This window comes from Nannospalax galili, unplaced genomic scaffold (genome assembly GCF_000622305.1).
Source record: "Nannospalax galili isolate Female #2095 unplaced genomic scaffold, S.galili_v1.0 scaffold1119, whole genome shotgun sequence".
Classification (NCBI taxonomy): Eukaryota; Metazoa; Chordata; class Mammalia; order Rodentia; family Spalacidae; genus Nannospalax; species Nannospalax galili.
This window is the reverse complement of record NW_008343597.1, coordinates 2,002,842-2,019,096: the sequence shown is the minus strand read 5'-3', so window position 1 is coordinate 2,019,096 and position 16,255 is coordinate 2,002,842. Positions and strand designations below refer to the sequence as shown.

The 16,255-nt window shown below is 46.5% G+C and overlaps 1 protein-coding gene across 1 annotated transcript; it reads left to right on the top strand.

The window, feature by feature from the left end:
• Positions 1 to 3,832: 3,832 nt before the first annotated feature.
• On the top strand, positions 3,833 to 15,536 carry Abhd4 (abhydrolase domain containing 4). Its single transcript, XM_008839915.3, has 7 exons — positions 3,833 to 3,923; positions 6,897 to 6,985; positions 9,118 to 9,490; positions 9,652 to 9,806; positions 11,937 to 12,048; positions 14,554 to 14,740; positions 15,447 to 15,536. Exons 1-7 carry the CDS (start codon positions 3,862 to 3,864, stop codon positions 15,534 to 15,536), a joined length of 1,068 nt encoding a protein of 355 aa, XP_008838137.1. The 5' UTR covers positions 3,833 to 3,861.
• The last annotated feature ends 719 nt before the right edge of the window (positions 15,537 to 16,255 follow it).

The following is a 16,255-nucleotide window of genomic DNA, read 5'->3' as shown; positions in this document are numbered from 1 at the left end:
TATACCACAGAGCTACACCTCCAGCCTTGGGTTATTTTCAAAAAGAAAATTTTTAAGGAGAATGAAATCTCAATCAGCACAAAGTCTGATTTCTGAAGTTTCAAGTTTTCTGAGAAAAGTCCTAGTCAAGCAGCCAATGTCTTCAGTGACCCTGTATCCCCTCATCCAGTCCCTCCTGTCCCACTTACAGGCTCTTTCATCTGATTTCCTTCTCCCCCAGTCCTTTGGGTATCCCGTAAAAACTTCAGTCTTGTCCCTTCCCTGGCACCAAAAAAGAATCAGCTGTATTTTCCTTTACAAGAGCATCATTTATCCTTGGAAGGGAGTTAAGAATCATTGAACTCCCTGTAACGGGACAGAAAGCATCATGCTTAAGCAACACTACAGTGTTGAAGAGAACTGTCTGTAGTGAAGGAAATGTCTGCCCATCAGTAGAAGAACAGCTGGGTGGCTACTGAGAAACTGAAAATAACTCAGAGCAAGCAAGGAAATTCACTCGATTTTTGTTCATTTAAAACTAAGGGGCTAGAGAGATGGCTCAGCAATTAAGATCATTTACTGCCCTTGCAAAGGACCTGAGTTCAGTTCCCTGTACCCACCGTCAGACAGTTTACAACCGCCCATCATAACTCTAGCTCTAGGGAATCCGACACCCCTTTGGCCTCTGTGGGTACTCACATCCATATGCACATACCCACACATACACATAATTATATCTTTTAAAAAGAAAAAACTTAAGTCACATTGATTTATCATTCTATCAGAGAACTTTGAAGCTATTTTACTCAGTACCTATGTTTAGTCTAAGACTCATACCTTGTTCATAGTTCATTCAAAAGTTAGCAACACCCATTTGAAATCAAAGAATGATCTATTCCCGGTAGACCTGAGCTATATCAGCTTATCAGCTCCACCTATTACTTTTGGAATATTTAATGATTACTTACAGGCACAGGAAAAATGGTTTGACAAATTAGTTTTCATTCACAAAACTATATTAATAGCACATAAAATACATCTTGAAGACAAGAGGATATGGTCTTCCATTTGTGTGCATGTATCTTCTCTTAACAATAAGGAAGGAAAGATAAATTTTCTCCCCAGAGGCCTGTCTATAGTAGGTACCAAGAGCTGGTTCCATTGTGTATAATTCTAGCAGATCCCAGCCCAATCCTGAGTTCTGGGACTACCTTAAGGGTAACTTTGGTCACAAGGCATTTTCCATATATTTGAATTTCCTGCTTCCAAGCAACTATATTAAATCTGGTTTGTCACACGTGGAGACAAAGTACAGATGCTGTGCACTACCTCCTGAGATGTGTTCTAGAATTTAGAGGCCTTATACCAGTTCCACCTCATTTCTTGCCTCAGAAAGTCCTACATTTTATAATTTTCAGAAAAGCAGGAAATTTTGTTATCCTGTTGAGACACCCCAGAATTTTCTAGATAGTGCAGCTTTGATTACAGCTCTCAAAATCCTTCTTAGCACACAGTTCATCATTTTAGAAGTAACTTTATGCTTCTGCTTACTAGACTTTTATCCATCCATTTATCAGGTACTGAGCACCTACTCTTGCCACATCTATGAGCCACACCTGCCATAAGTGCCAGGAGCACCCCAGAGAACTAAGTAGGCAAGGCTCCCCCGAAAACCTAGTCCCTAGTAGAGGGAAACAGACAATAGTAAACAAATAGGCAAGATACTTTCAAACAGTGGTTACATGAATGGAGATTAAAATGAGGTAATACAGCTGGGCGTGGTGGTGCACACCTTTAAGCCCAGCACTCAGGAGGCAAAGGCAGGCAAATCTCTGAGTTCAAGGCAAGCCTGGTCTGCATAGTGAGTTCCAGGCCAGGCTGGGTCTATAGGGAGGCCTTATCTCAAAAAAAAGGCGGGGGAGGAGCAGTATGATAGTGATGGAGGTCTCTTTTAGAAAAAGGGATTTTTAAAAATATTTTTATGTGTATGAGTGTATAGCCTGCATGTATGTGAGTGCACCCATGTCGTGAAATGCCATGGAAGTCAGAAGAGGGCTTTGGATTCCCCTGGAACTGGAGTTAAGGATGGTTTGTAGCTTCCATGTGGGTGCTGGGAATCGAACCCAGGTCCTCTGCAAGAGCAGTCAGTGCTCTTAACCGCTGAGCCATCTCTCCAGCCCCAAAAGGGATGTTTTGACCTAAGCTCTGACTAGTTGCCAGCTCTCCAAAGCCAACCTAGGAAAGTCTATATGGACCACTAATACAGGTTATTTCTTCTTTTTGGTAATTGGATTCTTTGTACCCAACGTAATGCTTGGCTTTGAATAATAATAAGATATAACCTTTTTGGAGCAAGTGTAATAACTGTTTCTTTGAATTATCTTGGTTAATTCTCATAAGCCAGAGAAAGGAAGCCAGAGACACAAAATCACTTGCCCAAGAGCAGGAAGCAGATAATTAGCAAAGCCAAGATTGAACTTAACCCAGACTCTGACCACAGACTATGCTTTTCATTAACTAATGAGTTTCATGGAGCACCAGCATCTTCAGTGCCTCCAGAAATGCACTTTTCTAGCTTCAAATCAAACCAGCTGAATTAGAATCTGAAGATAGGGATTGGGGATCTGAATTGTGGGCCAGCCGTCCCGTGATTCTTATGTACACTGAGGTTTAGGACCACTGTGCATACCGAAAGCGTGAATTGAAAGGACAGGTCTGCTGTTTGTGCTACTTCGCCCCCCCATTTATAGGCCCTAATTTCTGCAAACATATACAATCTTCCATAACTTCAGTTCCAGGGTATCCAATGTCTTCTTCTGCCCTCTGAGGGCACTGCACAGCATAGGCGCACTTACACACATGCAAGCATAGCACTCATACACATAACAAATAAGTCAAAAAAGGAAGGAAGGAAGGAAGGAAGGAAGGAAGGAAGGAAGGAAGGAAAAATACTTCGATAAATTTTTCTGCCCAGAAGTGTGGTTTTAACCTAACCAAGGGGATAATCTAAAACCAACAACAGCTCCAGGGATGTCAAAGCCCGTCAAGTGATTCTGCAGCCACATTCAAGATTTGACTACTCTGCTGAGCCAGCCCAAAACGTGCTCAGGCCTCTGGGTTAGCACTCTGCCTCCCACATCCCACACCCACATACATAAAGCAGGCCCAGCCTTGTTGGTTAGTCCTTCAACTGCCCCTTGTGTGGGAGGTGAGGTCTTCCAAGCCGAAGAAAACCAGGGTCAAGCTACATTTTCCTTGGAAACTAAATTGGGGCCAGACTCATCCCCAGAGCCAAGGAATGCCCATCTTGACAGATGTCTTCTCTGTTTAGAGTCGTAATTCAAGATGGCCCAAATTATTGCATGGATCATACTTATTCTTAAAATCGCTTTCTATGTAAAATTCGAATTTAGGCATCCTGTTTCTTGTATTCTCGGAATCTGGCAATCTTCTTGTGGTACAAGCTCCCAGGCCCTTTTGTAGGCGCAATCAATGAGGTCTCCACAGATATCTAAAGCATCTCAATTCAAGGAGCACTAAAAAGGCCGTGGAGCGGCAGGGTCCGGAGCTTTAAAAGAAGCTCAAGCATGTACGCACGCCTGGGAAGTTCTCTCACTTTACAACTGTGGGCGGAGGGTGCGGGGCCCACGGCGCTCCCTGGGGACTCTTGAGTTTTGAAACTGCCTGTGTCCCTCAGTGCTCCCCGAATGTGCGATTAGGATTAGGATCCTGCTGTGAGCCCCCCGAGTGCTCCGCCTGCTGGGAAGGCAAAGCAGGCGCGGTCTGGGGCCCGCCGGGTCGGCGTCCGCCCCGCCTCTGGCCCCGCCCCCTTTGTTACCCGACGCTTTCCTGGGTCAGCTGGTGCCGGCGTCAGGCGGAGGGATGGGCTGGCTGTGCTCGACCCGACGGGGCTTGTTTACTATGGCTGATGATCTGGAGCAGCAGTGAGTTCCTCCCGTCCCTTTCTCTGTGTCTCTCTGTCTTTCTGGGCCAGGATCCCGGGACTGTCTGTGGCTGAGGAAGTGTCAGACCTCCCCCTTTGCGTTTCAGGTTGGCTCCGGGGAGGGCTGGGGAGCGCGTTGGATGGCTTGCTTTCAGCCCAACTCCTTCCTCTCTGTCTGGCGATTGCCCTGCACCGTGCTGGGAGTTAGATTTAGTGGTGATGCGCGAGTCCTTTCCCCGTCCCCGGCATCCAGCTGGAGGGACTCGGGCGCGGGGCAGCAGCCGGCGTTTTGTCGCCACTTGCCCCCGCCGAAATGGTGGGTGGGAAAGGCTGTGAAGGAGAAGGCGTGAGAAGTCTCCACTGCGCTGGGATTGGTGTGGAGTAAGGGTTTGCAAGTTGCTTTAGCGCTCGCCCTCCTTGACAAGTTCCGCTTGCAATCCTAGTTGATAGTGCTTGTAGTTAATTAGAAAGACTGTTAATGCAGTGGTTTCAGAATTACGTTTATTAGATTGAGGGGGCGGTTGCGCTCACTCAGGGGTATCAGGTTTAGGACACCACCTGTGGGTGATGTGACTAACCATCCGTGATCCAACAGGAGCTGAGAAAAGTTGCTTGGAGGAGAATGACTCAGCTGCAAGCCAGTCCTCGGTTTCACCGGAACAGGGCCATCCCATGACCTAATATTTGTCCTTTTGGACTTGGAGAATGATTTAACTTTTTATAACAATAGTAAATAATAGCTTCCGGGGCTTGAAGGGACTGCCCAGGACATTGTTACTTTCTAAGAGGAATTTATGATGCTACAGTGACCTAAGGACTCAGCATTAGCGCCAGAAAAAGTGCAGGTCATTCAGCTCTGCTTCACAGATACAGCAGCTGGTGCCAATGCCTTAGAACTGGGAGACTTGCTCCAGATTACTGAGGTCAAGAACTGGTTCTGTTCACTCTCATCAGGATAGAAAACACCACCACAGCCAGGCCAAGTTCATGGCCAAGTGGCTTTGGCACTGCCTGCTTCACTTTCCCACCTCAGCCCTTAACTTCCCCAATAGTACTGAGCACATAGTATGACAGGCACCACCGCCTGCTGTCTACCTGGATCATTTTTGGAGAAAAGAGGCACAGTGAAGCACACCCCCCTCCCCACGTATATGCACTGCGTCTCCATAGCTTTCCTTAGGAAACTGTTTCTCCTGAGCTCTGCTGTAGGCAGTTGGGGTTCAGGTGTCATTATCTGACTTGTGACAGTCTCTGATGCAGAGAGGCTGAGTTCTGTGGTCTTGGTCCCATACTTCAGTCCAACAAGGAGTGCTGGTAGACTGTTAAAACGTCCTGAATGTCCATCCCTAGCATTAGATTGTTCGAGACTGACAGCTCTCATCTAACCAAAGCCATTGATGGGCCAACACAGGTTTTTCCTTCAAACCTCAAACTTTCATTGAGAGTAACTACTTTATAAAATAAAATCAGTGATTTAGCTGAGGGAAAAAATAATGTTTATTGGGAGTTTATCGGTGCTAAACATTATTCTGTGTTTGGATGCACTAACTCACAGTGTTTATAGAAATCCAGGGAGGTAAACGTTATCACCCCCCTTTTAAAGGTGAGAAAACTGACACCGAAAGACTAAGTAATGTGCCACAGTTACATAGCTGGTAAGCGGCCATGCTGGGATTAGAACTCCAGCCTTCTGGATTTAGATCAGACTCCCTTCAAACAAGTAAGATGCAGTTATATACCGAGAGAGTTCAAGTACCAGCGTGAGGAGCTGAGGCTAGAAGGACCACAGAGGAGATACCGAGAAACAGATCTGAATGCTAGCGCTTATCCTTTTTCTAACTGCTTTGTGACCCCTCCGGCCATCCATTCACTGACCTATAGAGACTGGACTAGGTGGTTCCAGGGAAACATCCTAATCTAAAATTCTGTGTTTCAAATGATGCCCAGTGTGTGTGCCAGTGTGGGTAGTGGGGATGGTTCCTCCATGGGATGCCCTTGCCTTATGCTGCTATCTACCTGCAGGCAGCTATCTTGGAACCTTCACCCAGGCAGAGTTTGAGAACAGAGAAATAATAGATAAGATGTAAAAGATAGGCTGAAAACTATAATTCATTGAGTATCTAAATTTGTGACAGGCACCTGACAAGATTTCTTACATATCTAGACACTCAAAGCCAGTCTGCTCATCAATGATAGTTTCATAATTCAGATCCAAGAGAGGTTTTTCATTCCGCAGCTCGTGCTTTTAACCTGTCCTTTGCAATGACTTAGTCATTGGGTGTGAAGGAGAAAGCAGGATGGATGAATTATCAGTTTTACTGTGCTCCTTGGAAGCTGAGGACATAGACAAGCTTTCTATTCATTTTACAACCTGAAAAAACAAGGCCAGAGGCAACCTGTTGGTGAAGAGTGGGACTTGAACCCAGATCTCCTGCCTTATGCTCCCTGCCTGCCCCATCTCCATGGTCAGGGCTCTGCTGATTGATTACCCAGTCAGGCACTGACAGTGTTCCATACCAGAGGCTTGGAGGAAGACCAGGAAGGCAGGTGCTGTGGGAATTTGTCCTTCCCTAAAAGAACAGCTAGTTCTGGGGCAGGGGAGCAAAAAATAATGGAAATATTTGTTCAAATTTTTCTTTTCTCCGTTTTTAATCTCCTTGAACACAGAGTATAATAACAAATGACAAAGAGGAGTTTTAAAGCTTCAGTAAGATAATAAATGTGAAAAACTCAAGTCTTGGGTGCTGGTGTCTGTTGAAACAAGGGGCATTGTTGCTAACAGCCGTTTTCCAAAGAAGAGTAACAGTATAATCCAGCAGCCAGGACACTGCTGATGCTATCAGCTGGAACGAGCAGGCTTCCTGAGACTGGGAAACACCCCATACCCTGGTAACTCTGGAACTGTTGTCAAGCCTGAGAACATCAATGTCTCCTTTTCCATGTTGCCAATAAGTGCCTCTGTGTCTTGTCCCAGGCCTCAAGGCTGGCTGAGTAGCTGGCTGCCCACTTGGCGCCCGACTTCCATGTCTCAGCTGAAGAATGTGGAAGCCAGGATTCTCCAGTGTAAGTCTGTCCCACCTCCTCACCTCCTCAAAGAAGTCCAAAAGGATGCGGAATCTTCCCCAGACTGTGTCCACTAAGCCCACGATATCCTGATTAGCAGTGCATGGGCTAGAGGAAAGGAACATCGGTGGTTTGAGGGCAGATTCCGTCAGAGAACTTGGTATTCCGTGACAGCGCCTTCTCAGTTCTCCTAGCCATATGCTAGCTCCTGCCATAGCCAATAGCTTCACCTCAAAGTCTACGTATTCTGTCGGTTTTAAAAAATATTTATTGTTTTGATGTGTATGAGTGTATTGTCTGCATGTATGTAAGCACACCCATGGCCTGCAATGCCCGGGGAGTCAGAAGAGAGTGTTGGATCCCCTGGAGCTGGAGTTTGGACGGTTGTTAGTGGCCATGTGAGTGCTGGGAATTGAACCTAGGTCTTCTACAAGAGCAACCAGTGCTCTTAACTGCTGAGCCATCTCTCCAGCCCCCTGTAATGTATGTTAATGCACACATAAACATACACATTTTACCTCTCCCCTACCTCTTCTTTGTTCTTTCTCTCTTCTAAACACATAGTTAAGCAATCCTTAATTCCCCTCCTTCCTGCTTGAGTACCAGCAAGCCTACGTTGTTTAATATTGTTATTTTCTGTATTCTAGCCAGTTGTAGCCCACCACTGTCCAGGTAGCAGTTTGGGATTCACACAGACCAGCTCTCATAAGCAATACTATATTAGAAAAAGGTGTCCCTAGCCAAGCATGGTGATGCAGGCCTTTAATCCCAAGCACTCAGGAGGCAGAGGCAGGCCATGGATATCTGAGTTCAGGGCGAACCTGATCTACATAGCGAGTTTCAGGCCAGCTGGGGCTACAGGGAGACCCTGTCTCAAAAATACCAAAAAAAAGAAAAGAAAAAGATGTCCCATGAGCAGCAATAGCCATTGGTTCACCAAGATCCTATGACTTTCATATACCCACACACATGCACATACTGTCATCCCCATCCTGCTCTGCCCACCAGCTAGGACTATCCTCTCTGTGCCTAGAAGTAGCCACAGCTTTCAAGCCTCCATCCAGAATCCAGACTTCCTCCCAGGAAGCTTTGTTGTATGACTGCTGCCACACTAGCAAAAACCTCTACCCCACTTTGGTGCCTAAAAGGAATAAGCCCTTGGCTCAACCCAGTCCATCACCACCTCCACTTGCCTAGGCCACAGGTCTATCTCTTTTAGCCCCAAGTACATACAGATTCAGCACCAATGTGTGTAGGAGTTATATGCCTTCAAAGACCCAAAGGAAATTAGGCACACCAGCTTGAGAAATAATACCGTCTTTCTTACTGCCCACAGACTAACTGATATACAAATTGTACTTGGTCTTGAATTCTTTAGTATATGTAGTATAAAGGAAAAAAATAGGGACAGGGGAGATGGCTCAGTGGTTAAGAGCCCTGACTGACCTTCCAGAGGATCCGGGTTCGATTTCCAGCACCTACATAGCAGCTAACAACCATCCATAACCCCAATTCCAGGGATCCAGTGCCCTTTTCTGGCCTCTGCGGTTTTTGCACAACACTGGTGCACTTTCATACATGCAGGCAAAACATTCATACCCATAAAAATAAGTAAAAAGAATTTTAAATCTGATTTATTAAGCCTTTTAGAAAGACTACATAATAAAACCGTTGTCATTGGGGAGCAATCAGCTTCAATTCCCCGTACTCCATACAAGGACAAGTGAGGATTTATGACTGAGGAGCAGGGTGAGGGGCCAGTGGATGGGAAACCCTAAAGAAAGACACCAAGGGCTGGCGAGTTCTTGCTAAAGTGACTCAGCAAGATTCTTGAAGAAAGGTCAGGACTTACACATGAAAGGGGATTAAGGAACTTGACCAGATACAAAGGGTGAGGTGGTTCTCACCAGCCTGATTTAGGATTCTTGCTAATAGCAGGCTAGGTAGGCTAAAGATGGATGGGGGCCAGGGTCAAGCCAAAGTGAGCCAAACAGTTTTTGTCAGTGGTCAGAAGGTTGCAGAAGGGAAGAGCTGAGGGAGGTTGGGAAAGGTTTTAGGAAGAGAGAAAAATGAAGAACGATGGTCCAGGCAGGAGGTATTGTTGATTTACCCTGGAATTCTTCCCTCTCCAGGTCTCCAGAACAAATTCCTGGCCCGATACGTATCCCTCCCAAACCAGAACAAGATCTGGACGGTGACTGTGAGCCCAGAACAGAAGGACCGCACACCTCTGGTGATGGTGCATGGCTTTGGGGGTGGTGTGGGCCTCTGGATCCTCAACATGGATTCACTGAGTACCCGCCGCACACTGCACACCTTTGATCTGCTTGGCTTTGGGCGAAGCTCCAGGCCAACATTCCCAAGAGATCCAGAGGGGGCTGAAGATGAGTTTGTGACCTCGATAGAGACATGGCGGGAGACCATGGGGATTCCCACTATGATCCTCCTGGGCCACAGTTTGGGAGGATTCCTGGCCACTTCTTACTCTATCAAGTACCCTGAAAGGTAATTTGAAGCTGCCCTTCTCACCCATCAGCCACCTTTTTGCCTTGCTAGGAACTTTATGACATTTATTTCTGGTAGTTCCCTCCTTCACAGGCAATTTAAGAGCTACGGCACCTCCAAGAAAATCCATTGCATTTTCTTTTTTTCCTTCTTTAATATAGAGTTAAACACCTTATCCTGGTGGACCCATGGGGTTTTCCCCTCCGACCAACTGATCCCAGTGAGATCCGTGCACCTCCAACCTGGGTCAAGGCTGTGGCATCTGTCCTAGGGCGTTCCAATCCACTGGCTGTTCTTCGAGTGGCTGGGCCCTGGGGTAAGTCACCTATAGATGAAGAAACTCTGTCCTTAAACCAAGGCCATTCCATTCACCCAGCCCTGGTGCACCTGGTCTCCACCATCCCCACTTGTTCATAAATAGGAGGCCTGAGCCTGGCATTGTTACATAAAACTTCATCTGGACCAGATCTCATTATTATAGGTTTCAAGTGGTTGCTGTATTTTCCTTTCATCCGCATGGACAGATGGAACAGAATGACTGCCTTATGCATTAGCAACCCCCAAGAATGGAAGCCACTGTGGGGTAACTCTTCTGTTACCTGTGAGTTTGAGTGACAAGTTGCTAGCTACTAGCCACTCTTGGTTCCCATTCCCATGACTCTGCTAGCATCTGCAGCAAGGAGAGGCCAGAACCAGAGAGGCCAGAACCACGGCCTCCAACATAACCCACAGTAGTAGGCAGGCCCCTTTGAACCATGCCCTACTCCAGGTAAACACCTCCTCTTCCTCTGTTCTGGGTTTCTAGCACTAAGTAGCTGTCAGAAGATCCTCTGTGTAAAAGAGAACGATGTGGAGAGCAGCCTGGTGCATCGCACATTAGTAACGCCAGCATTCTGACCTCACACTCCACACTCTTCCCTTTGGGGAGCTTTTTACATGGATGAAGTAAAAAGCAGACCCCTTTTATTGAAAAGATTGCTGACCCCTGTTTTGTACTGATAGCTTAGATTTATTTAGTAATGTTCAGTAGTCATATGTATAGTAGCTGAAAGAAAGTTATCCCTGTAGCCCTTCAAGAAAAACAAAATGACCGTGAATAAAAAGTGGGAAATGATGGGGCTGGAGAGATGGCTCAGCGGTTAAGAACACTGAATGTTCTTGCAGAAGACCTGGATTCAAATCCCAGCACCCACATGGCAGCTAACAACTGTCCAGTAACTCCAGTTTGAGGGGATTTGACAGTCTCTTCTGTCCTCCGCGGGCGTTGCATGACACGGGTGCACTTACCTACATGCCGGCAATACACACATACACATAAAATAAAAATAATAATTTTTTTTTAAAGTGGGAAATGAGCATTGAAGAAGGTAAAGCAGTTCTGGAAGAAAGGAGGGCTAGCAAGAGACTCGGGTGGCACAAGAGAGTAAGTGGGCAGAGGACTGATCTCAGAGTCCCAGCACCATGGGCTCCAACAGACTCCCTACAGCCCTTTTCCAAAGAGGCGAGCCCGGCTCTAACCACTCCCTCCTCTTCTGGCCTGGTTCCTGTAGACCATCAGAGCTACTGTGTTGGTTGGCTGGCTGGCAGTCATGGAGGACTGTCCCAGAGGGAGGGCAGGGCCTATAGCTAGCCTCACTGCACCTCCCCAGCCACTGCTCTCAGACAGAAGATCTGCCAGGAGAGAAGGCGACCAGTAGGCCCAGTTTTCATGGTCTGTTTTGGACACCCTACTGCTTGCGTACATACCTTAAAGAAAGGTGAAAGGAACAGATTGTTCTAACGCGGTGCCCGGAGCCTGGGTCAGTGTTGCTAAGGTTGTCTTTCAAGGTATTCCGTGACTGCCCTGAAAAGAGGAGAGCTCTTGGGAAATGTACAGTTTCATCTGCTACCTTCAGAAGATGAAAAGGCCAAAAGGTTCCCCAAGAGAAAAAGAACACAGCTCAGTCTGTAAAAGAAAGCCTGTCAACCACAGACTCTCATGAGATTTGTGATCCTTGCAGGAAAAGACCGGGGACTCATTGACTTGAAAATAACCTGGTTCCTCAGGAATGTTAGACCATCTTGAAATTCTTTGGTCCTAAAGAATCAAACACCGTCATTTGAAACCATTTATTGCTTTCCAACAGACTTCTGTACTTTTCTTGCCCCTGTAATGTTAAGATTGTTTAAGCATGTAGAGGCAGGAGTTTAGTTTCTCACCACCACCACCACCCCACACTGGCCATTCCATATTTCTTTGTGGGTTTTGGTTTGAGTTCTGTTGTTGTTTGGCTTTTGTTTTGTTGTATGGTTTTTTGTTGTTGTTTGGTAGAGGGGTTAAGATAGGGTCTTGCTGTATAGCCTTGGCTGACTTGAATTTGTAACAGTCCTACCTCTGCCTCCTAAGTGCTGGAATTACAGGTATACATCATCATGCCCAGCATCATGGTTTTTAATCCTCTTCTAGGGCCTGGGCTGGTGCAGCGATTCCGGCCAGACTTCAAGCGCAAGTTTGCAGACTTCTTTGAAGATGATACCATATCAGAATATATCTACCACTGCAATGCACAGAACCCGAGGTGAGGGTGACTCGCAGGACCAGCTCAGTGGGGATGGTTTAAAGACAAAACTTTAGCTGCAGAGTCTTATGGTTCATTGCTTCTTCCACAAAGCCTTGATTCAGGGGAACACAGGCACCAGCAGACTTTTGATCATTTCCAGAGTTTCCCAGGGATAGGTACTAGGGGAGAGAGAAGGTAATGGGATATTAAGCATGCTGTCCATTTCCCTTCCCTAGAGATAGGCAGCGGCTGAATGAGCAATGGTCTTGGGAAACATTTTAAAAGATTCTTTTTAACTGAGAAAGTGATAGAAACATTGCTGTTATTTTGGTTTGGTTTGATTTTACAGGCAAGCATTTTTTTTAAGACAAATAAAGAGAAGTCTTCGCCCATCCTCTTCCCAGATTTCCTCATTATTTTCAACCTAATGTGTCACATAACTTTGCTTCATAGAATCTCCATTCATATAGTTCCTTGGTATAGAATGTGGGTATATCTACACAATATATTTCCAGATTTTCATAGTCAATGAAAAAATATGCATTTAATTTAATTATGTACACTTTGAAATAACCTAGCACTGAGATAAAAATTCCTTTGCCTATGGGCTACAGAGATGGCTCAGTGGTGAAGAGCACTGTCTGCTCTTACAGAGGACCCTGGGTTCAGTTCCCAGTACCCACATGGCAGCTAACAACCATCCCTAACTCCAGTTCTAGGGGATCCAATGCCCTCTTCTGGCTTCTGTGGGCATTGCATGTACATGGGGCACTTACATACCTTCAGGCAAAATGCTCATACTCATAAAATAAATAGATAGATAAATAACTAAATTTTAAAACATTCCTTTACCTCTTTTAGCAGTATAGAAGGGTCCCCAGGACCTTGAGGAGTTCCTGTCTGTGGTGACTCACTTTCATAGCTAGCCCTGCAGGCTTGCTGACCTGCAATTTTGACAGCTAGAACAGAACCAGGAAAGTATCTTCTTCCCCAGCAGTGCCTTGTGAGAGGCTGATATGATAGCACCACCTTTTGAAGAACTCACCCTGAGCTACAGGAGCCACAGTCACTGCCCCACCTCTTTTCAAGCCTGTCTAAGTCACCCCTATGAGCCCAAAGCTGTCAGGATGGTGGGAATCTGCCGTCCAACAATACCGTGAGCATTAGTCTCAACGCATTGCATGTGAGCTAAGCGAACAGCAGGGCCTTGGTTAAACAGCGCTATAGAAATTCGGCTCCCCTAGCTTCCTACTCTTTGGCTCCTCCCAGTCACCATGGGCTCATTGCCAGTCTAGGTCATGCCTGAATGCCCCATGGCCCAACTGTCCTCAGAATTTTCTCCATCTATGACCTAGTTCTGTGCAGTGGCCTCCATTCTAAGCCGCTTGTCCAGGTCCTAGATGAAACAAAGATGACATCAAGTAACCAACCCTCATTCCCTCATCCCAAATACCACTCAATTTTATAACTCCAAGCCCTTTTATTATAGCTGACAAATTTATGGTGGTTCAAATCAGTCCTTTAGAAAACATGAAATATGGCCAAAGAGAAAGTGTTTGAGTGGTACCTACTTCACGTCACCTGAACTTAGGAGTTCTGTGAATTTCTTCATTCTTTTGATCATGACCTAAGGAAGTGGACATAATTCTCTCCAAACTTTAGTAAGAAAATTAAGATGTATTCTGGTTATATCACTTGCTGAGAAGACAGGGTTTGAATCATGTCTGTCAGACTCCAGAATCCATGGTGCATGGTGTGATATCTTAAGGGTGGCCTAGGCAGAATTCACCCCTGGGGTGCAAAGGAGGCCAAGAATATAACTACACAAAGAGGCAGAGCACAGAAGGGGCCTTGTCCCCAGCCTCTCCTACCTCCTGTAGAGGCTGCAGGCCAGTCCAGAAAGCTGGCTCCTGTCCCAGCCTTGCACCAACCTGAGGGAGATTAAATTGGCATTTGTTGCGTCTCCCTTTGCAGAAGCTGCTGCTTCATCAGTCTTGAAAGGCGGATCCATTTTCATTCTTTTAGTCTCTTTAGGAAGGCCTCCTTCCACTCTGGCACTTGCTCTTCCTGGTTCACCTCAAGTGAATTCTCTCTTCCTCTCCTTATCAGCTGAGCCCTGACCTGTGGCCCTGTACTCTACCACCCTCTCGTAATCCTCAGGAATTTTAAGTTAAATGCTTAATCATATGATTATTTTGATATGATTACCTCCCAAAGATGCAAGCTGCAGTGTGAGCTTCAAGAGGGCAGGCGCGTCACCTGCCTAGTTCCCATGCCCCTTCAGCCAAGTGGTAACATGAAAATATCGGTTGCATAAATAATTACTTATTCCATTCTTGGACAACTCTTAATGCTGTGGGGTTTTCACAAAGGTGCTCTGAGGCATGTCACTCGTCTCTTAACCTCACCAGTGCTTAATGAGCCAGTGCTGGCTTCAGTACAGTCTAACTCTGAAGAGCGGCAAGTTGGCATTTGTGCTGCGGTGTTTATTCTCTCTGTTGTCTCATTCTTTCGTTCTGTCAGTGGTGAAACAGCATTCAAAGCCATGATGGAGTCCTTCGGCTGGGCCCGGCGCCCCATGTTGGAGCGAATTCACTTAATTAGAAAAGATGTGCCTATCACCATGATCTATGGGGCCAACACCTGGATAGATACGAGCACGGGGGAAAAGGTGAAGCTGCAGCGGCCGGATTCCTACGTCAGAGACGTGGTAGGTTGGCACCAAGGAGTGGGAGTTGCAGTAGAAAGTGGCTGTTAAATGAATAATTAGATGATTAAGCATTTAACTTACAATTTCCTGGGAATTTTGAAAGGGTAGTGGAGAGCTACAGCCAGTCAACTGTCCTGACACATTGGAGCCGAGAAAGGCAATCAAAATCAGGATTAAAAAAAACAGACAGATAAGATGGAACAGTGGATTTGAAATGTTTACCCCTCTGTTACATAGTTGAAGTCTCTTATCTTCTGTGTAGCCCAGGGCAGCTAAAAGGCAGGTTCTGTCCGGCAGCCGGACACAAGCTGCTTTCCCAGCTCTACCTCCCCTATGGTTCCCACCCTAATCCAGAGCTGGGACTAGTAGACCAAGAAGGCAAGACTGCAATGAGCACTCTCCTTCCTACTCTGCCATTTCCCATTGAGTCCCTGGTTGTGGTTTCCTGGACAAAACAAGCAGATGACCAGTGGGGCTCAGGGGAAGGAAAAGGCACATTGGGTACCCCACCCAAAACAAGTAAAATAGGATTTTGACACATTGTCTCTCAAAGGAGTACAAGATCCAGAAAAAAGTAGAACATTGTTTCTGAGAAGAGCGGGAAGGTAACATCAAGGAAGTCTGAGGGGAGACGAGATGGTTGGGACAGCTTCCCGGTACTAGGAATAAAGGGCTGAACCACCCCTGGTGGGTCCTTTGTCCACAGGAGATTGAGGGTGCGTCCCACCACGTCTATGCCGACCAGCCACACATCTTCAATGCTGTTGTGGAAGAGATCTGTAACTCGGTTGACTGAGCTGCTCTGGCTGGAGGAAGAGGAGAAAGTCAGAGTCACTCATCGCCCTGTCTGCATAGTCAGCACCTCTGTCCCTTCCTCACCCACTAACATGTGCCAGCCAGGCAGAGTCTTGGGCCTTCCCCAAGACAGGACCGCAGAGAAAAAGATCACTTCAGTCCCATGCTGAGGGCAGGAGGCCAAATCCACAAGAGGCCTTGAACTCCCCATCCTGGGGAAGAACATAAAGGGTTGCCTAGTGCTACCCATTCTCTCCATGCCAAGTGTTACCCAGATGCTGGTTCTGAGGGGGTTGCACAGAGCCTTGTTATCACCCTGGCGGCCTTCCCTTCCTCTGGACAGAGGAGGGCTCCCAGGAGCCTTTCTAGCTGGGGAGTGTGTCTGGGAGTAGGTTCCGTCTCCATCATCCCCTCACCTCCATCTAAGGCTAGTTGAATCAGTTCCCATTTACCTAACCAAGAGCCAGTCCTAGAGCTCTGTTCACCTGCACAGCCCCTTCCATGACCTAGAAGGTCAAATCAAAAGCTCTTATTAGCAGATGAGGAAGTAGATCAGGGGAGGATGTGGTAACACAGCTCTGTGAGAGGATTCCAACAGAACTAAGTCTAGGTCCCAGGTCTGTTGACTTCCAGCACATGTTGCAAACTTCATTCACTAAGGTTTGATGCAGGCACGAGTGCCGTGGGGCTGGTCCAAGTTACTATCTGGATTTAAGCCTA